At 54.9% G+C, this 21816-nt stretch overlaps 1 protein-coding gene across 1 annotated transcript in view; it reads left to right on the top strand.

The window, feature by feature from the left end:
• The first annotated feature begins 9708 nt into the window (after window positions 1-9708).
• Window positions 9709-21816, top strand: part of LOC147718086 (GTPase IMAP family member 1-like) — a 110716-nt gene continuing 98608 nt past the window's right edge. Inside the window, exon 1 of the mRNA XM_086919184.1 lies at window positions 9709-9835. Coding sequence (XP_086775310.1) covers window positions 9817-9835 — 19 coding nt within the window. The 5' untranslated portion in view covers window positions 9709-9816. The remainder of the gene's footprint in view (window positions 9836-21816) is intronic.

Genomic DNA, 21816 nt, shown 5'->3' with positions numbered 1-21816 from the left:
GCAGACGGTGTCGAAGGCGAAGGAGAGGTCCAGGAGGATGAGGGCTGCTGTCTCGCCGTTGTCAAGTAGGATTCTGATGTCGTCTGTGGCGGCGATCAGGGCGGTCTCAGTGCTGTGGTTCCTGCGGAAGCCTGACTGGGAGGGGTCGAGGATGCTGTTGTCTTCTACGTAGCGGGTGAGTTGGGTGTTGAAGATCTTCTCAATGACTTTTGCTGGGAACAGAAGCCGGGAGATGGGCCGGAAGTTTTTGAGGTCGCCTTGGGTTTCTTCAGTAGGGCGTTATTCTCGGCGTGTTTCCAGCTCTCAGGGAAGGTCGCGCTCTCGAAGGAGAGGTTGATGATGTTATATAGGTGGGGTGCGATGGAGCTGTTGGTTTTGTTGATGATGTGGTGGGGAAGAGGGCGCCTAAGTGGATGGTGCTCATGGTTTTGATAGTGTCCTCGGTATTCACGTTGGTCCAAGTAGTATGGAGGTCGTGGTAGGTGGGGATCGTGGGCCCGGTGTGGTGGGGTCAGCAGGGTTTATCCGAGGCTTGAAGCTGTCATGGTTGTCGGTGATCTTGCGGTGGAAGGAGGCAGCAAGGGCATCGCCCAGGGCTTGTGACGGCGGGATGTCGTTGGTGCAGGAGCTGGGGTTTGAGTTTTCCTTTACTATATTGAAAAGCTCCATGCTGTTGTGTGCGTTGTTGTCGAGGCTGTCTTTGAAGGAAGCCTACTTGGTTGTCCTCATGAGGTGGTGATGGTTGCGGATGGCATCTTTGTGGGCTGAGCGGCTGTCGGGCGTTTTTTCGTTGTGCCAGATGTTTTCCAGTTTCTGACAGGTGTGCTTGGAGGCGGAGGTCTGGGGTTAACCAGCTGGCTCTCTGGCTGGTGTCTCTGTTGGTGTGCTGTCTCATTTGGGATAAGGTGTTGGTGCAGTCTTCCATCCAGAGTCTGAGGGTGCGGGCCCCCTCCTCGGGGTTGGTGGGATTGGTCGGTGGGTTGAATGCGAGGTGTGTTTGTAGTAGTTCCTTGGTGACTTTGCCCCAGCGACGTCGGGGGATCAGTAGGGTGCGGCGATGTGTGACGGGTTTCCGGAAGTTGAAGTGGATGCAGTGGTGGTCGGTCCAGGTGAGTTCGGAAGCGTGGCTGAAGGCAACATGGGCATTGGAGGAGAAGATGGCATCGAGTGTGTGGCCGGCATTGTGGGTCGGTGTTATGAAGGTCTGTTTCAGTCCGAGGGTGGCAAGTAGGTATGGGCGAATTTTACGAATCTCGTGTTCGGGAATTTTGCAGATTTGCGAACTCGCAATCCGCAAAATCCGCGAATTCCCGCGAATTTGCAGATTTTTTTTATTTTTTATGTTCGCACGGGTTTCTGCAAGTTCGCGAGGGTTTTGTACAATTTCGCAAATTGCGAAATTGTACAAAACGCGTGCGAACTTGCAGAAACCCGTGCGAACACAATGTGCCCATTAGGGTATGTGCCTCTTGTGTGAATAAAAGGTCAGAGAAAGATCAGTTCAGCAGATGAAGAGAAAGAAGCTCGGGTATTGTGCTCGTGAAAGTCAAGGATGCAAAGCCTATCCAGCATCACAGCTGATTTTCCACAGTAGATTTGGGAAGAAGGCACACCTGTCCAGCCTCGACGATGCTCACGATTGTTTTTGGGCTAATGAATGAGTCACTGAATTTGAGCATCAACTAGTTCGAGCGACCATGTGTGTGTTACTATGCAATCGCCCCGAAGGGCGCAGGGGTCCCTTGAGTGAGCTGCAGACCTGACCTGTGCCCAGCCATGCAACTATTTTACAATGGCGCCAGCAAGCTGCCAGCGCCGTTGTAAAATAGTTACAAAGTTAGCTTGCACAGGAAGCACTGAGATAAAATAAAGCAGCACCTGCTTCGTTTTATCTAGTGGTTCATGTGCAGCTAACTTTGTAACTATTTTACAACGGCGCTGGCAGCTTGCTGGCGCCATTGTAAAATAGTTGCATGAGTGAGGGTTCAACTTTTGAACCCGTTACGTTCGCGAATTTTTTTTGCGGATTTTGCGGGAAATCCGCAAAATTCGTGGATTGCGCATTTCCCAAAAATCCGCAAAATCCGCAAGCGTAACGGATTTCCCGCTCACACCTAGTGGCGAGGTTGTCAATCAGGGTGGAGGAGTTGCTGTCGTTGTTGTTTTCCAGGTGGTAGTTCAGGTCGCCGAGGAGGATGTAGTCGGTGGAGGTCAGTGCGTGCGTGCTGATGAAGTCTGCGATGGAGTTGCAGAATTGGGGACGGGGTCCGGGTGGTCTGTAGACGAAGGTGCCTCTTAGAGTGGTCTTGGGGTCCGTATGGATCTGGAAGTGCATGCGTTCGGCGGTGTTGAGGGTGTCAACGGTGTTTGTAGAAACCTTGATGGTGTTCTTGTGGATGATGGCTATTCCTCCTCTGACTCCGTTGGTACGGTCTCTGCGGGTGAATTTGTATCCATCGGGTATAGCCACTGCGATGTCCGGGGAGGAGGCTTCGTTCATCCAGGTTTCGGTCAGGAAGGCGATGTCTGGTGATGTGGTGTCGAGTAGGTCCCAGAGCTCAACGGCGTGTTTGCATGCAGAACGGGTGTTGAGCAGGATACTTTGGAGCTGGTTGGGTTTCGTCGTAACGGGTGTCTCAGCGTCTTTGATGCAGGGGAAGCTGCAGTTCCGGCAGGTGAAGGGGCCGTGGGTGCACTTAGGGGCGGCCATGTGGCAGCTGAGGGGCCGTCCTTGGTTGAGTACGATGAGTGTGTTGGCATCGTACCGGATGCGGGCTTCATGGATGGTACGCGGTCCAGGGGTTCTGGCGCTGGGCGCGGTCCAGACACGGACGGGCGCAGATGGGCTTGCCTTAGGGGCACCTTCGGCGCACCTGCGGCGTGGCCGCCATTTATGGGGAGGTGAAGAGGGAGGCTCAGCTGGGAGGCGGGAGGTGGAGGGACGGGCAGCGAATGAGCACCAGGGGGGGAGCAACCGTCAGGGGAGGCAGCGGCGGGAACTGGTGAAGCATGGGTCGCGACGGAGGGGGGAGCGGTGGCAAAGATCACCGAGGATAACGGGCACAGTCACACAACCGGGCAGGGGTACAGAAGGAAACAGGAGCACAGTCACACAACCGGGCAGGGGTACAGAAAAAAAAAGGGGGCAGACTCATACAGAACCGGACAGGGGGGCAAACAAACCAGGCAGAGCGGCAAAACAGCGGCGGAGCAGACCTCGGGAGCATAGCGGCACACAAGCGGCAAAACAGTGGTATAGCTGCAGCGGGGGGAGCGACCTACCTAGACAAGGTCAAGGGTCGCTCCACTTACTCACCCATATTCTGGTGCTGGGGCAGATTCATTACTTGCCGGGGCGTAGACCTGTGACCTGGAAACTGGTGATTAGGCAGATTCATTACTTGCTGGGGTACAGACCTGTGACCTGGAGCCCAGTGCTTTGGCAGATTATTTACTTGCCGGGGAATAGACCTGTGACCTGGAGCCCGGTGCTAGGGCATATTTAATTACAAGCCGGGGCATTGACCTGTGACCTGAGGCCCTGTGCTAGGGCAAATTCATTATTTGACGGGGTATAGACCTGTGACCTGGAGCCCGGTTCTGGGGCACATTCATTACTTGCCGGGGTGTAGACCTGTGACGTGGAGCCCAGTGCTGGGGCAGATACATTACTTGGCGCGGTGCAGACCTGTTCGTGGAGCAAAGTGTTGGGGCATATTAATTACTTGCCAGGACGATGACCTGTGACCCTGAACCCAGTGCTAGGGCAGATTCATTACTTGCCAGGGTGTAGACCTGTGACCTGGAGCCTGGTGCTAGTGCAAATTATTTACTTGCCGGGGCATTGACCTGTGACCTGGAGCCAGGTGCTGGGGCAGATTCATGACTTGCTGGGGTACAGACCTGTGACCTGGAGCCCAGTGCTTTGGCAGATTATTTACTTGCCGGGGAATAGACCTGTGACCTGGAGCCCGGTGCTAGGGCATAATTAATTACAAGCCGGGGCATTGACCTGCGACCTGAGGCCCTGTGCTAGGGCAAATTCATTATTTGCCGGGGTATAGACCTGTGACCTGGAGCCCGGTGCTGGGGCACATTCATTACTTGCCGGGGTGTAGACTTGTGACGTGGAGCCCAGTGCTGGGGCAGATACATTACTTGGCGCGGTGCAGACCTGTTACTGGGAGCACAGTGTTGGAGCAGATTAATTACTTGCCAGGACGATGACATGTGACCCTGAACCCAGTGCTAGGCCAGATTCATTACTTTCCGGGGCGTTGACCTGTGACCTGGAGCCCGGTGCTGAGGCAGATTCATTACTTGCCGGGGTATAGAACTGTGACCTGGAATTTGGTGCTGGGGCAGATTCATTACTTGCAGGGGTGTAGACCTGTGACCGGGAGCCTTGGCCTGGGGCAGATTCACTACTTCAGTCAGATCGTGTACATCGGAAGCATCATCGCAACAGAACCCCCGTTAGAACGCTCGAGCACCAGTATTTTAAGTGGCAAATACCCTCAGCAAGCGCAGCTGACAGCGCTATTAGATCAAGATTAACTAAAAAGAAAGTGATTCAAAAGCTTGTACCTCTTCGGTGGTTTACCTTGCGACAAAAATACTTCAGAAATATCAGATTTTTAAGAACCAGTTCTCTAAATTAAGGATCCCAAAGTTTCACTTTATTCCTCCACATATGATGTCATGTGACGGATACAAAACCACGCGGCAGGAGTAAATAAGAATACCTAACTTCAGACTAATGATATCAATTGTGTCACCATAAGAGGGAAATAACGTTGATACGTCATCCTGTCCTTTGTTGTGTTAAATCACTGTTTTTGATTTATGTTTAATATACGAATGACGGTCACCTGACGAAGGCCTCAGGCCGAAACGCGCGTAGTTCCACTCAACCGCATTGCCTTCATCAATTTACCAACAACTGAATATTTCGTATATCACGGGGTTAATGTATATATGTAATTGTGTTTATGTAAATTTTTCCGTTCTCACTTATTAATGTTTCTTGATATTATGGAATACACATCAAGCTTCTTCTTTAATGTAAACAATGAATTAAAAAAGTAAATGAATTTTGCACAAAAGATATAAATAACAAACAAAATATACAAAAAACAAATAATATATAATAAAATAAAGGATTTTTGTATAAATTTTCGTTTCAGCACACATTTATTTGATTGTTTTATAGGGTCTATTATTCTGTTTAGATTCTGATTCAGGGAGTATCTTTTCCCTTAGAGTTTAGCTACACTGCCTTTCTCTACGCAGATTCACTACTTGCCAGGGTGTAGACCTGTGACCTGGAGCCCAATGTTGGGGCAGATTCATTACTTGTCGGGGTGTAGAACTATGACCTGGAGCCTGGTACTGGAGCAGATTAATTACTTGCCTGGGCGTTGAATTGTGACCTGAGGCCCTGGTGCTGCTGCATATTCATTATTTGCTCTAGTGTAGACCTGTGACCTAGATCCCGGTGCTGGGGTAGATTCATTACTTGCTGGGGTGTAGACCTGTGTCCTGGAGCCCGGTGCTGGGGCAGATTCATTACTTGCCAGGGTACAGACCTGTGACCTGGATCGCGGTGCTGGGGCAGATTCATTACTTGCCTGAGTCTAGACCTGTGACCTGGAGCCTGGTGCTGGGGCAGATTCATTACTTGCCGGGTGTAGACCTGTGTCCTGGAGCCTGGTGCTGGGGCAAATTCATTACTTGCCAGGGTATAGACCTGTGACCTGGATCGCGGTGCTGGGGCAGATTCATTACTTGCCTGAGTGTAGATCTGTGACCTGGAGCTTGGTGCTGGGGCAGATTCATTACTTGTCGGGGTAAAGACCTGTGACCTGGAGCCTGGTGCTGGGGCAAATTCATTACTTGCCAGGGTATAGACCTGTGACCTGGATCACGGTGCTGGGGCAGATTCATTACTTGCCTGAGTGTAGATCTGTGACCTGGAGCTTGGTGCTGGGGCAGATTCATTACTTGTCGGGGTAAAGACCTGTGACCTGGAGCCTGGTGCTGGGGCAGATTCATTACTTGCCAGGGTATAGACCTGTGACCTTGAGCCTGGTGCTGAGGCAGATTAATTTCTTGTCGGGGTATAGACCTGTGACCTGTAGCCTGGTGCTGTGGCAGATTCATTACTTGCAGGGGTGTAGACCTGTGACCTGGAGCCTGGTTCTTGGGCAGATTCATTACTTGCAGGGGTGTAGACCTGTGACCTGCAGCCTGGTGCTGTGGCAGATTCATTACTTGCAGGGGTGTAGACCTGTGACCTGTAGCCTGGTGCTGTGGCAGATTCATTACTTGCCTGGTGTAGACCTGTGACCTGGAGCCTGGTGCTGGGGCAGATTCATTACTTGCAGGGGTGTAGACCTGTGTCCTGGAGCCCGGTGCTGGGGCAGATTCATTACTTGCCAGGGTACAGACCTGTGACCTGGATCGCGGTGCTGGGGCAGATTCATTACTTGCCTGAGTCTAGACCTGTGACCTGGAGCCTGGTGCTGGGGCAGATTCATTACTTGCCGGGTGTAGACCTGTGTCCTGGAGCCTGGTGCTGGGGCAAATTCATTACTTGCCAGGGTATAGACCTGTGACCTGGATCGCGGTGCTGGGGCAGATTCATTACTTGCCTGAGTGTAGATCTGTGACCTGGAGCTTGGTGCTGGGGCAGATTCATTACTTGTCGGGGTAAAGACCTGTGACCTGGAGCCTGGTGCTGGGGCAAATTCATTACTTGCCAGGGTATAGACCTGTGACCTGGATCGCGGTGCTGGGGCAGATTCATTACTTGCCTGAGTGTAGATCTGTGACCTGGAGCTTGGTGCTGGGGCAGATTCATTACTTGTCGGGGTAAAGACCTATGACCTGGAGCCTGGTGCTGGGGCAGATTCATTACTTGCCAGGGTATAGACCTGTGACCTTGAGCCTGGTGCTGAGGCAGATTAATTTCTTGTCGGGGTATAGACCTGTGACCTGTAGCCTGTTGCTGTGGCAGATTCATTACTTGCAGGGGTGTAGACCTGTGACCTGGAGCCTGGTGCTTGGGCAGATTCATTACTTGCCGGGGTATAGACCTGTGACCTGGAGCCTGGTGCTGGGGCAGATTCATTACTTGCCGGGGTATAGACCTGTGACCTTGAGCCTGGTGCTGGGGCAGATTAATTTCTTGTGGGGGTATAGACCTGTGACCTGGGGCCCGGTGCTGGGGCAGATTCATTACTTGCCGGGGTATAGACCTGTGACCTTGAGCCTGGTGCTGGGGCAGATTAATTTCTTGTTGGGGTATAGACCTGTGACCTGGGGCCCGGTGCTGGGGCAGATTCATTACTTGCCGGGGTATAGACCTGTGACCTTGAGCCTGGTGCTGGGGCAGATTAATTTCTTGTCGGGGTATAGACCTGTGACCTGGGGCCCGGTGCTGGGGCAGATTCATTACTTGCCGGGGTATAGACCTGTGACCTTGAGCCTGGTGCTGAGGCAGATTCATTTCTTGTCGGGGTATAGACCTGTGACCTGTAGCCTGGTGCTGTGGCAGATTCATTACTTGCAGGGGTGTAGACCTGTGACCTGGAGCCTGGTGCTGGGGCAGATTCATTACTTGCCTAGTATAGCACTGTTACCTGGAGCCCTGTGCTGGGGCAGATTCATTATTTAGCTGGGTATAGACCTGTGACCTGGAGCCCGGTGCTGGGGCAGATTCATTATTTAGCAGGGTATAAACCGGTGACCTGGAGCCCGGTGCTGGGGCAGATTCATTTCTTGCTGGGGTATAGACCTATGAACTGGAGCCCGGGGCTTGGACAGATTCATTATTTAGCCGGGTATATTCCTGTGACTTAGAGCCTGATGCTGGGGCAGATTCATTACTTGCCTGAGTATAGACCTGTGAGCTGGAGACCGGTGCTAGGGCAGATTCATTACTTGCTGGGGTATAGACCTGTGACCTGGAGCCCGGTGATGGGGCAGATCAATTTTTGTCAGGGTATAGACATGTAACCTGGAGCTTGGTGCTGGGCAGATTAATTACTTTCCGGGGCGTTGACCTGTGTCCTGGAGCCCGGTGCTGGGGCAGATTCATTACTTTCCCGGGGTGGAGACCTGTGACCTGGAGCCTGGTGCTGGGGCAAATTCATTACTTGCTGGGGTATAGACCTGTGACTTGGAGCCCTGTGCTGGGGCAGATTCATTATTTAGCAGAGTATAGACCTGTGACCTGGAGCCCGGTTGTGGGGCAGATTCATTATTTAGTGGGGTATAGACTGGTGACTTGGAGCACGGTGCTGGGGCAGATTCATTTCTTGCTGGGGTATAGACCTGTGAACTGGAGCCCGATGCTGGGGCAGATTCATTTCTTGCCTGGGTATAGACCTGTGAAATGGAGCCCGGTGCTGGGGCAGATTAATTATTTAGCAGGGTATATTCCAGTGACCTGGAGCCTGGTGCTGGGACAGATTCATTACTTGCCTGGGTATTGACCTGTGAGCTGGAGACCAGTGCTGGGGCAGATTCATTACTTGCTGGGGTATAGACCTGTGACCTGGATCCTGGTGCTGGAGCAATTCATTACTTGCCGGGATGTTGACCTGTGAGCTGGAGACCGGTGCTGGGGCAGGTTCATTACTTGCCAGGGTATAGATCTGTGAATTGGAGCCTGGTTGTGAGGCATATTTAGGACTTACTGGGGTATAGACCTGTGACCTGGAGCCTGGTGCTGGGGCAGATTCATTACTTGCCGGGGTATAGACCTGTGACCTTGAGCCTTGGGCTGGGGCAGATTAATTTCTTGTCGGGGTATAGACCTGTGACCTGGGGCCCGGTGCTGGGGCAGATTCATTACTTGCCGGGGTATAGACCTGTGACCTTGAGCCTGGTGCTGGGGCAGATTAATTTCTTGTCGGGGTATAGACCTGTGACCTGGGGCCCGGTGCTGGGGCAGATTCATTACTTGCCGGGGTATAGACCTGTGACCTTGAGCCTGGTGCTGAGGCAGATTAATTTCTTGTCGGGGTACAGACCTTTGACCTGGAGCTCGCTGCTGGGGCAGAGCCATTACTTGCCTGGTGTAGACCTGTGACCTGGAGCCTGGTGCTGGGGCAGATTCATTACTTGCCTAGTATAGCACTGTTACCTGGAGCCCTGTGCTGGGGCAGATTCATTACTTGCAGGGGTGTAGACCTGTGACCTGGAGCCTGGTGCTTGGGCAGATTCATTACTTGCAGGGGTGTTGACCTGTGACCTGGAGCATGGCGCTTGGGCAGATTCATTACTTGCAGGGGTGTAGACCTGTGACCTGGAGCCTGGTGCTTGGGCAGATTCATTACTTGCAGGGGTGTTGACCTGTGACCTGGAGCATGGCGCTTGGGCAGATTCATTACTTGCAGGGGTGGTTGCTGCAGTTTGTAGAAGTTGCTCAGGCAGTGAGCTCTGCAGGGGGCCCTTGCTGAGTCACTCGTGTTGTGCAGCTCTGTGGGTTTCCAAGTTACTAAACACAATGCACAATAACCTCTTGCTGATCTGTTGACAGCCTCTTCCTTGTAGTCCTGTTATCATCACCAAGAGTCACGAGTTTTACTTTCATTTTTCTTCCATGGTTTCAAGGTTTCAAGACTTTAAAGTTCACATCAAGGGCATGCTATGGGTTTAGAGCATGTGTGGTTGTCTGGTGCCCTCGTGTGTACGAGGACAGCACAGCACTGCTGGTAGGCGGGCCTAACAGAAGCTGCTGGTATTTTACTCTGCACTGACGAGGAGACAAGTACTTGTGAGTGAAGAGATGCCACAGAAACAACTCAGATGAGACGTCCGGATGCAGGTGAGTGGAAGGGGTGCTGTAAGGAGGGGTGCATGAATGTTGGGTGCTGGAAGGATGGGGGCTGGAAGGAAGGATGCTGGAAGGAAGGGGTGCTGGAATGAGGGGGCTGGAAGGAAGGGTGCATGAAGGAGGGTGCTGGAAGGAGGGGTGCTGGAAAGAGGGGTGCTGGAAGGGAGGGTGCTGGAAAGAGGGGTGTATGAAGGAGGGGTGCTTGCAGGAGTGGTGCATGAAGGGAGGGGTGCGTGAAGGAGGGGTGCTGGAAGGAGGGGTGCATGATGGGAGGGTGCTGGAAGGAGGGGTACTGGAAGGAGGGGTGCGTGAAGGAAGGGTGATAGAAGGAGGGGTGCATGATGGGAAGGGTGCTGGAAGGGTGGGTACTGGAAGGAGGGGTGCTGGAAGGAAGGGGTGCTGGAAGGAGGGTTGCGAAGGAGGGGTACTGGAAGGAGGGGTGCTGGAAGGGAGGGTGCATGAAGGAGGCATGCTGGAAGGAGGGGTACTGGAACGAGGGGTACTGAAAGGAGGAGTGCTGGAAGGAAGGGGTGCTGGAAGGAGGGGTGCTGGAAAGGAGGGTGCATGAAGGAGGGGTGCTGGAAGGGAGGGTGCATGAAGGAGGGGTGCTGGAAGGAGGGGTGCTGGAAAGGAGGGTGCATGAAGGAGGGGTGCTGGAAGGGAGGGTGCATGAAGGAGGGGTACTGGAAGGAGGGGTACTGGAAGGGAGAGGTGCTGGAAGGAGGGGTGCTGGAAGGAGGGGTACAGAGGCAGAAGCCGGGAGTTTAGGGCTCTCATTTTTAATCTTATCACTGTTTGTTTTACTAGTGCTGATTATTTCTTAAATCACACTATTGCATAATTGCTGTTTTAATTCGCCCCCCCTTGCTGCATCTTACCTCCAGAATCTCCTGTGACCTCAGGGAGCAGATTTCGGGCTCCTGTTGATCACCGGCCTCAATCACTCGTGGCCCAGACTTCGGGCGCCATCATGGGGGAGGACGAAGACAGAGCTCTAGAGTTTGGGCGATTTGGGCCCAGACACTATAAAATGAACACCCTCTCCCGTCCGTGCAGCGGGCGGGCGCAGCGCCGGAGCCGCGCCAGAGGCAAGCCCGTCTGTGCCCGTCCATGGCCGGACGGGCCAGGGGCACAAACCCCTGCTCAAATTCCTTCAGACTCCCTTAGAATGATCACATATTCTAAAGAACAACTAGAACGCCTCTGTCCACCTACCAGGAAAGCATGCAGATATTCACTGAAAGCTGAAAGGATGCCCCTGAGCTGTAGAACTTGCTCTTATAACCCCAAGAACAGAAATGAATTTGAACATAAGATGAAGTCTTTGACTATGTTTCAGATAAACTGTTGATCGCTTAGGAAACATAAATTCGAAATATTTGATCTTTTAATAGAACAACAACCAGAAGTTCTTTTTTTAACTGCACCGTGGCTAGATGAGGAGTCCACCCCAGATATTCTGGAAGCTCTATCCCAAGATTATGGCATACTAAAATTGGACTGAGACAAACAAAGGGGAGGGGGTATTGCTATCATTCATAAACTTGAATTGATATGCACCCTGGAAGCTGCTAAGATTAAAGATAGTGAAGCCGCTTTTTTTGTGATTAAATACAGGCCTAATATAACCTTCAATGGATATCTAATTTATCGTCTGCCTGGAGGGTCTACAAATTTTATAGACAGTCTGACAGAGGTAATTGCCCAATCAGCACTGCGTTATAATAAGCTTCTTATCCTAGGAGACCTAAACCTCCATCTTGAAGATGAAAACAATAGGGATGCCCAAGGATTACTTGCATCCTTAGAAATGTTTAATCTTATATTACAATCCCAGAGATCTACCCTTAAGGCGGGTGTTAGAAGGGGCGATCCCGGGGGAGGTCAGAATGTGCACCCGACCACCCTGTGACCCACCTCTCCTAGGAATACTGCCGAGCACTGGCGGGAGACCCCTCCGGGAGAGGATCTCGAATCTAGGATCGAACGCGCTGAGCTAGCACCACTCGACAGAGAGACACCACACAGTAGGGTTCAAGAGAACATATTCTTTATCTCCTCAAGTAAAATTGGATCTTTATGATCCGCAGGGTCGTATAAACAACAGAGCAAGGGCTCAGAAAGTCTCGGTAGGGATTAGGGTAACGGGACAGTCTCAAGGGTATCCGCGCACAGCTCTCAATCCTCGAGCCGGGGGATACGGGTGGATCGGGGGTCCAGCCGGACCAGGATAGTTTCTGAGCCTCGATCGAATCAGCAGGGCTTGAACCAGGATGTAGTAGTTCTTACGTTCTTAGGGAGCCGCGATCAGATCAGCAGGGCTCAGGAGTTCTCAGGGTGGCAGGGGAGTCGCGACAGCATCAGCAGGGCTCAGGTGGTTTCAGGCAGAAGTCCTTCTCTGCCAGGTAGGACCTGCGATGAGGTCAGCAGGGCTCAGGTGGTTCTCAAGGTTGCAAGGGATCCGCAACAGCGTCAGCAGGGCTCAGATGATTCTAGAGTAGAAGTCTTTCTCTACTCGGTAGGAGCCGCGACGAGGTCAGCAGGGCTCACGTAGTCCAGGATACAAGTGACTCGATTGTCTCAGAGCAACCCTTGATATAGGACTGCTTCCCTTTGATGTCCGGAGTCCTCGCAGGTAGAGGTCTTAGCACCTGGGGGCCGGTTGTTGGGGGTTCCGCCTTGGCGGCTCCTTTCATCCTTTCAGGTTGGGTCTAGAGGGATCCAAGACACTTCGCAGGCCTGGAGCCAGCCCTCAGGGAGGCCGGATGGGTGATAGAAACTCATCTCTTGAGGGGAGGTGGGAGGTGTGATCGAGCTACTCCTCCCTCCCTCTCTCACGGAGAGTGCTCTACCCCCAGCCGGGTATGGGGCGCCGAAGGCCGAGGTTGGGCTGGGGCCGGGGCGGCCTTCTTAGGTGCAGGGACATGGGCATCGGCCTCAGGTACCAGGAAAATGGAGGGAATGATCAGGTGAATCAGGGGCATGGGGAGTTGCACGGGTCAGGAGGGGTCACTGTGGGTCAGGGCGGATCACGCCACGAGGCCAGGTCCAACACGCGTCTCCCCCAGCTGAAGGTCGAGGAGAACTACCCATCCTCTTGGAAGGCGGAAGAACCTGGAGAGACCGTCAGCGTTGGTGTGGTCGGTACCAGGGCGGTACTCTTCTGTGAAGTCCATCCCCTGGAGGGAGATTGACCATCGCAGCAGTTTGGGATTCTCTCCCATCATCTGCATGAGCCACCGTAAGGGTGGATGGTTTGTCTGTACTCGGAAGTGGGTTCCGAACAGGTAGGGTCGGAGTTTCCTGAGGGCCCAGACTACCGTGAACGCTTCTCGTTCGATGGTGCTCCATCTCTGTTCTTGGGGCAGTAACCTTCTGCTAATGAATGCTACGGGCTGATCTATGCCTTTCTCATTGAGCTGAGACAGGACGGCCCCAATGCCATGCTCAGAAGCGTCAGTTTGGACCACAAACTCCTTTGAGTAGTCCGGGACTTGAAGCACGGGGGCGGTGCACACGGCCGTTTTTAAGGCGTCGAACGCCTCTTGGCAGGAGGGGGTCCACTGCACGCGCTTGGGCTGCTTCTTTGACGTTAATTCTGAGAGGGGACCCGCTATGCTGCCGTAACTCTTTATGAACCTCTGGTAGTAACCGGTGAGGCCCAGGAAGGCTTGCAGCTCGGTTTGTGTGGTGGGTGGTTCCCAGGCCAGGATTGAATCGATTTTCGGCTGGAGAGGGGCGACCTGCCCGCTCCCGACCTGATGAACTAGGTAGGTCACTGACCCTTGCCCAATATGGCACTTGCTAGCTTTCACTGTCAAGCCGGCCTGGCGCAGGGCTAGCAACACCCTCCGGAGTTGCCGGAGGTGCTCATCCCATTGCGAACTGAACACCGCAATATCGTTCAGATATGCGGTGCTGAACTCTTCCAGCCCGGTCTCTGAAAGGTGGCCGGGGCGTTTTTCATCCCGAACGGCATCACTCGAAAGCGATAGTGCCCGTCCGGGGTGGAGAAGGCGGACCACTCATTGGCTCCCTCTATGAGCGCAATTTGCCAGTAGCTGCAGATCAGGTCGAAGGTACTCAGGTAGTGAGCAGACCCCAGGTGGTCGATGAGTTCGTCTGTGCGGCGTCTGCTCGGGTGACTGTGTTGAGCCCCCGGTAGTCCACGCAAAACCAAAGTTCGGGGACAGATCCAGGCGCCGCGGCTTTTGGGACCAGTACCACTGGGCTGGCCCAGGGACTGTCGGAGGGCTCGACCAATCCTATGGTGAGCACTTTTGAGACTTCGCCCTGGATGCAGGTCTGGACTCGGTCAGGCACTCGGTAGGGTCGGTGTCGCACAGGTGGGCTGTCTCCGGTGTCCACGTCGTGGACACACCAGTCGGTGACCTTGGGGACCAGAGAGAACAAATCAAGGAATTGCCCCACGAGCCGGCGGCAGTCTTCACGTTGCTGAGGAGTTAGGGAGGGAGAAAGGCTCACTCCGTCTACGGAGCCATCCTTCTCTTTGGCACACAGAAGGTCAGGAAGAGGCTCAGTTTCCTCTTCTGCTCCGTCGTCGGTGGCCAAGAGCAAGCTCAACTCCGTCCGCACGAAGTGAGGCTTGAGGCGGTTCACGTGGAGGACCCAAATGGTGTTCCGAGGGGACTGGACGTCCACCAAGTAGGTCACTTGGCTCTTCCTGTCCACGACCTGGAAGGGCCCGGTCCATTTGTCTTGGAGGGCGCAGGGTTTCACCGGGGACATCACCCAGACCTGCTGGCCCAGTTGAAACTCGACCAGAGTGGCATTCTGGTCATACCAGCGCTTCATTATTATTATTATTATTAATTGTGTTTTGTTGAGCGCAATCTACCCGGAGGCCTTGTAGCGCTATATTGTCTGAGTTAAGGGTGGGCTAAGATAGCCGAGTTAGATGAAGAGGAGAGTTTTCAGATCCTTCTGGAATTTCAGCAGATTAGATTCGTTGCGAAAAGTATCAGGCAAGGAATTCCAAGCCTTGGCGGCATTCCAAGAGAAGGATCGGCCACCCCATTTGGCCCGTTTGGTTTTATTTATTGTAGCTAGGAAAGCAGTGCTGGATCTTAAAGATCTGTGAGGGAGATAAGGGGTCAACAAGGAGCAGATCATAGATGGGGCTGTCTTCCACATGGCCTTGTGCATAATGCACATAGATTTAAATAGGACTCTGGCCTTAATGGGTAGCCAATGAAGCTTCTTCAAGGCTGCTGTGCCAGATTCTCACCTACTAAGGCCTAGGAGGAGGCGGGCAGCTGCGTTTTGAGTAGTCTGGAGTTTTTCTTGTGGTAGAGATAGGAGCTCCTAGATATAAGGAGTTTCCATAGTCCAAACGGGATAGAATGATGGCTTGCACCATCATTCTGTGTGCTTGGAAGGGAAAAAGTGGCAGCACCTTCCTGAGCATCCGCATCAGGCCAAAGCAGGTGGCGGACAGGACAGTTGCTTGTTGTTTAAAATTTAAATTAGAGTCCAGCCATATGCCCAGGCTTTTTATTTGGGTTTTTGGTTGGGGCGGATTTCCCATGCATGGGGGCCACTCTAGCATAGGACTAGGGATGAGTGAGTTGCCTAGAATCATGAGCTCTGTTTTCTCACCATTGAGCTTCAAGTGTGAGGAAGTCATCCACTGATTTATTGCTACCAGACATTTAGTGAGGTTGGGGGGGGAGTGTTGGGCTGATTCAATGATACAACCAGTTGCGTATCGTCGGCGTAGGTTACTATGTCTAGTCCAAACGAATGCACAATGTCATTAAGAGGTTGTAGATAAACATTGAAAAGGGTAGGGCTCAAAGATGAGCCCTGTGGGACACCTTGTTCAAGGGGCCAAATTTTTGAGTGGGTGTTACTCTCTACTACCTCAAAGGAACGATTCTCCAGGAAGGATTGAAGCCAGTGTATGGCCCTCCATGATATTCCTATTTGGCATAGGCGGTGGAGAAGAATGCTAGTGTTGATAGTGTCGAAGGCGGCACTGAGATCATCTCTTCCTGACTTGCCTCGAGGTTGGCTTCGGCCAGCGCTCGGAACTTCCGAGTTTGATTTCGGAGGGCTAAGATGTATCAGAACAAATCTGGAGGTGGTTCTCGGGGGGCCGTCTCCCACCCCTCTTTGACTAGGCTGAGGGGCCCCCGAACGGGATGCCCGTACAGCAGCCTAAAGCGGCTGAACCCCAGGGACTTCTGGGGGACTTCCCGGTATGCAAACAAGAGGCAGGGGAGGAGGACGTCCCACTTACGCCGGAGGGGGTCTTCTAGGCCCATGATCATCCCCTTCAGTGTCCGGTTAAACCGTTCATCTAGGCCATTTCCTTGGGGATGATACGGGGTGGTGAACTTGTAGGACACTCCACATTGTTGCCACAGGGACATCATGTATTTGGAGATAAAGTTCGTTCCCCGGTCACTCACGACCTCGCGGGGAAAACGTACTTGGGAAAAGATCCCCATCAATGCTAGGCCCACCACGGGGGCCGTTACGGGGCGGAGGGGAATGGCCTCGGGGTATCGGGTGGCGTGATCCACCAGGACTAGGATGAACCTGTGACCTTGGGAGGTTCTGGGGTCTAGGGGCCCCACAATGTCGATCCCGACCCGCTTGAAGGGGGTATTGACGATGGGGAAGGGTTCAAGGGGAGCCTTGCGCGTTCCTCCACTTTTCCCACTAGCCTGGCACATGGGACAGGACTTGCAGTGGCCTCTACATTCGCTCGCATCTTGGGCCAATAAAAGTGCGTAACTAGGCGGTGATAGGTCTTGTCCTGGCCCAAGTGTCCCGCCAGGGGTACATCGTGGGCCAGGTCCAGGAGGAAGTCTCGGAAGCATAGGGGTACCACCAGCACCCGGGCTGATCCTAGCTCGGCTGACTTCTGTTCACTGTACAGGAGGTCATTCTCCCAATATACTAGATGGGTTCCAGATTGGTCGCCCGCCTCTTGGGCAGTGGCCTGTCGCCGGGGTCCGACCAGGCACGGGCACGTGGCTTGCTCCCGACAGAACTCCTCTCGAGAGAGGCCCCCCTCATGGCGTAACTGTGCCAATTCGGGCAGACCACCTAGTTCAGGGCTCTGTGCGGGATTGGGATGCAGGAGTTCGTCTTCGGTGACGGGTGCCTCTCCTGGGGGGGAGTTCGTGGGGCTCGGCTCTGTCGTCCCTGTCTTCATTCATAGGGAGGGGGCTAGAAGGCTCTGCGTTAACCGCCTGAGGAGGTAGAGTCGGGCGCACATGGATCGGGTGGTGGCGCACACCCATTCGGGCAGGCCCATCATGCCCAGGTGGGTCTTGCGCTCAACCTGTCTCCACGGGGAACTTTCCAGGTCGTTGCCCAGGAGACAGTCTACCGGTTGGGAGGCTCGGACAGCGACTCGTAACTTGCCTATCACTCCCCCCATTCGAACTGTACTAAGGCCATCTTACACACGCTCTCTGTGTTGTCAGCGGACAGTACTGGACACAGGACATTCGGAATGATCTGGTCTTCTCTGACTAGATGACTGAGGACCACTGTGATACTCGCCCCGGTGTCGCGAAGGGCCTCCCCTCAGTGGCCATTCACCGTCACCAGTCGCCAGTATTTCTGGGTGTTATCGAGTGGGGGGGTTCCGGGGATCATCTCTCGGTCTCCTAGGGAGGCCAGGGCCATGGCAGCAGGTTCCCACACTTCAGTGTCCTCCATCTCCTCCCGTAGGGCTACGTTGGCTATCTGTCGGGCCGGGGGGGCTGTCGTGGAGGGTCGCAGGGTCATGGGACACTGGGGGTCACTGGCGTAATACCCTGGCTGCTGGCAACGAAAACAGGAGATGGTGACCTGGTGCCCACGGTTACCTGGGGGAGCAGGATTGGCTGGTGGGGGTGCTGGGAAGGTCTGGGGTTGGTTTCTGGGGGGGCTACGCTGGGACCTAACTGGGAATCCCTCTACCTTCCTTGGTTCTCCCCTCCCCTCTGGCGGGTAGTTCCCTGACTGTTTCGGGGGTAGTCTCCTATGGGGCCCCGGGGGACCCGGGTGTTCACCCAGCGATCGGCCTCGACGGCCAGCTTCCTCGGATCCGTGAGCTTGCTGTCCAGCAAATACTGGCGTAGTTCCACGAAACAGTTCGAGGACAAATGTTCCCATGCGATGAGGTTGGTAAGTTCTTCAAAGGTGGTAACTTTGCTGACCTTGATCCACCCTTCTAGGGCTCGACTGTAAAAGTTAACGTACTCCATCCACGTGGTGCCAGGGATCGTCTTGCACTCACGGAACCGCTGGCGATACATTTTGGGGGTGAGCCCATATCTCGTGAGGAGGGCCTCTTTCATGTGGCTGTAGGAGGTCTGTATGGAGGACGGCAGGGCGAGCAGGGTGTCTCTCCCCTCGCTCAGGAATCGACCCCACAACCCAGCTCCCCAATCCTTCTGCGGGAACTCGGTGGGAGGTCATGGCGACTTCGTAGGCCTTGAACCATTGCTGGATATCGTCGTTCTTGTAGTACTCTTTTACCACGGTGGTGAGCTGTGACCCTTCCAGGTCGCTCCACATACCGCACGGCCCCCATGTTCTGGCCTCCACCGCTGCTCCTGCCTGCTGCCGCCGCTGATTGCCTCCAGGGACCCGGCCTCAGGGCTTCCCCCTCGCCGCCTCCTCCACGCTCTCTTCCGCCTTCAGACCACCGCCGCTGCTCCCCTGCAGCCCGCCCCTTCCTCTGCCAAGATCCCCATTTGCTGTCCCGCTACTGCCTCCCAGCTGCTCCTCCCTCCCAGGTGTCCACATATAGCTGGGACCGCGCGGCGGTGAGCTGTGACCCTTCCAGGTCGCTCCACCTACAGCACGGCCCCCGTGTGCTGGCCTCCACCGCTGATCCTGCCTGCTGCCGCCGCTGATTGCATCCAGGGACCTGCCCTCAGGGCTTCCCCCACGCCGCCTCCTCCGCGCTCTTTCCCGCCTTCAGACCCCCGCCGCTGCTCCCCTGCGGCCTGCCCCCTTCCTCTGACACGATCCCCATTCGCCGCTCCGCTCCCGCCTCCCAGCTGCTCCTCCCTCGCTCCGCCCCCCAATCTCCATTTATGCCAGAGACCGCGCGTGCGCGCAGCGTCCACGTGCAGCGGGCTCGCCGATTGTGCGCCAAGGCGTGCCAAAGGCAAGCCCGTCTGTGCCCGTCCGCGCCTGGCCCGCGCCCAGCGCCAGAACCCCTGGCCCCCGACGCAGATGCAAGAATACCCGACAGACCTACGACGACGCCACTCTCAACGCACTCAATGCCGGCCGGAATCCTGCATGCTACCGAGCAACCCCGAGACGCACCCACGGACCCTTCGCCTGCCAAGCCTGCCGATTCAGCTGCCACCGGACCTGCACCACCCCCGCCAGGCAGAGCACCAGCAGCAACCACCTGAAGTGCATCCTGCTCAACACCCGCTCCGTCCACAGGCACGCCGTGGAACTCTGGGACCTGCTCGACGCGACAGCACCAGATGTCGCCTTCCTCACTGAAACCTGGATGAACGCCTCCTCAGCGCCCGACATCGCCATAGCCATCCCGGACGGATACAAGATCACCCGGAAGGACCTCGTCAACCAGACGGGAGGAGGCATCGCCATCGTACACAAGAACACCTTCCGCATCTCGACTAACTCCGACGAAACCTTCACAGCCGACGAACACCTGCACTTCCAGATACACACTGACCCCAAGACCACCCTCCGAGGCACCCTCATCTACCGACCACCGGGACCACGCACACAATTCAGCGAAGACATCGCAGACTTCATCGGCCCGCACGCCCTTCCCTTCGCCGACTACATCCTCCTAGGGGACCTCAACTTCCACCTGGAGAACAACAACGACAGAAACACCACCGCCCTGCTGGACAACCTCGCCAACCTCGGACTCAAGCAACTGGTGAACACCCCCACCCACTACGCCGGCCACACGCTTGACCCCGTCTTCTCATCCAGCAAGCACATCTCCTTCAGCCACGCCACCGGACTCAACTGGACCGACCACAGCTGCGTCCACTTCAGCTTCAGAAGAACTACAACCCACCACCACCCGCAACAGGTTCCCCGCCGAAGCTGGAGCAAGATCACCGCCGAGCTGCTCACCTCCTCCCTCAGCCAGAACACTCCCACCAGCACAACGGACCCCAACGAAGCAGCCAGCAACCTCACCAAGTGGCTGACTGCCTGCGCCGATGACCTCACACCACTAAAAAACCCTACCAGCAGACCCGGCAGCAAGAAAACCCCTGGTTCACCGACGAACTTAAGGAATCCAAGAAGAACTGCTGCACCCTCGAGAAAGCCTGGCGGCTCGACCAGACCACAGCCAACAGGACCGCCCTCAAGCACGCCACCCGCAAACACCATCAGCTGATCCGTGCCACCAAGAAGACGGCACTCAAAGAACGACTGGACAACAACGCCCACGACAGCAAGGAACTCTTCAGCATCGTCAAAGAGTTCTCCAACCCCAGCGCCGGAAACTACGACATCACTCCCTCGCAAGACCTCTGCAACTCACTCACCTCATTCTTCCACCGCAAGATGGCTGACATACACAACAGCTTCGACACACAGACCACGCACCCTACCACCAAACCAACACCCGCCACCACCACCCTCTGCAACTGGACCCCGATCAGCACTGAAGACACCACCCGCACGATGAACTCCATCCACTCCGGATCACCAACCAACCCATGCCCACACCACGTCTTCAACAAAGCCGACACCATCATCGCACCCCATCTTCGAGACAATATCAACTCCTCCTTCCACACCCCCACCTTCCCGGAGAGCTGGAAGCGCGCCGAGCTGACCGCCCCCCTGAAGAAACCAATGGCGGACCCCACCGACCTCAAGAACTACCGTCCCATCTCACTCCTTCCTTTTCCGGCCAAAGTCATCGAAAAGACCGTCAACAGACAGCTTGCGGCCTTCCTCGAGACGAATGGATCCCTCAACCCCTCGCAGTCCAGATTCCGGGCCAACCACAGCACTGAGACCGCCCTAATCACAGCCACCAACGACATCAGAACCCTGATCGACAATGGGGAAACAGCGGCCCTCATCCTCCTGGACCTCTCTGCGGAGTTCGACACTGTCTGCCACCGCACCCTAGTGAAGCGCCTCAGCAACATCGGAATCCGAGAGAAAGCACTGGAGTGGATCATCTTGTTCCTCGCCGGAAGAACCCAGAGAGTCCGCCTCCCTCCGTTCAGATCCGAGGCCACCGAAGTCATCTGCGGCGTACCACAAGGATCATCACTCAGCCCCACCCTCTTCAACGTCTACATGAGCCCCCTCGCAGCCATCACACGCCAACACAACCTCAACATCATCTCCTACGCCGACGACACCCAGCTGATCCTCTCCCTCACCAACGACCCCACCACCGCCAGAGCCAACCTGCACAAATGATGAAAGACGTCGCCGACTGGATGAGGAACAGCCGCCTTAAACTGAACTCAGACAAGACGGAAGTCCTCATCCTGGGATCATCACCCTCCGCCTGGGACGACTCCTGGTGGCCCCCGGCCCTGGGCACCGCTCCCAAACCAACGGACCACGCACGCAACTTGGGCTTCATCCTGGACTCCTCCCTGTCAATCACCAGACAAGTCAACGCCATCTCGTCTTCATGCTTCAACACCCTGTGCATGCTCCGCAAGATCTTCAGATGGATCCCCACTGAAACCAGGAAGACCGTCACCCAGGCACTCGTCACCAGCCGACTGGACTACGGGAACAACCTCTACGCTGGAACCACTGCCAAACTTCAAAATAGACTCCAACGCATCCAGAAGGCCTCCGCAAGACTCATCCTGGACATCCCCCGACACAGCCACATCACCGGACACCTGAGAGACCTACACTGGCTCCCCGTCAGCAAGAGAATCACGTTCAGACTCCTCACCCACGCACACAAGGCTCTCCACGACCTGGGCCCCAAGTACCTCAACGACCGCATG

This window comes from Lissotriton vulgaris, chromosome 4_2, assembly GCF_964263255.1.
Source record: "Lissotriton vulgaris chromosome 4_2, aLisVul1.2, whole genome shotgun sequence".
In the NCBI taxonomy this organism is placed as follows: Eukaryota; Metazoa; Chordata; class Amphibia; order Caudata; family Salamandridae; genus Lissotriton; species Lissotriton vulgaris.
This window is presented reverse-complemented; position numbering and strand designations above follow the sequence as displayed.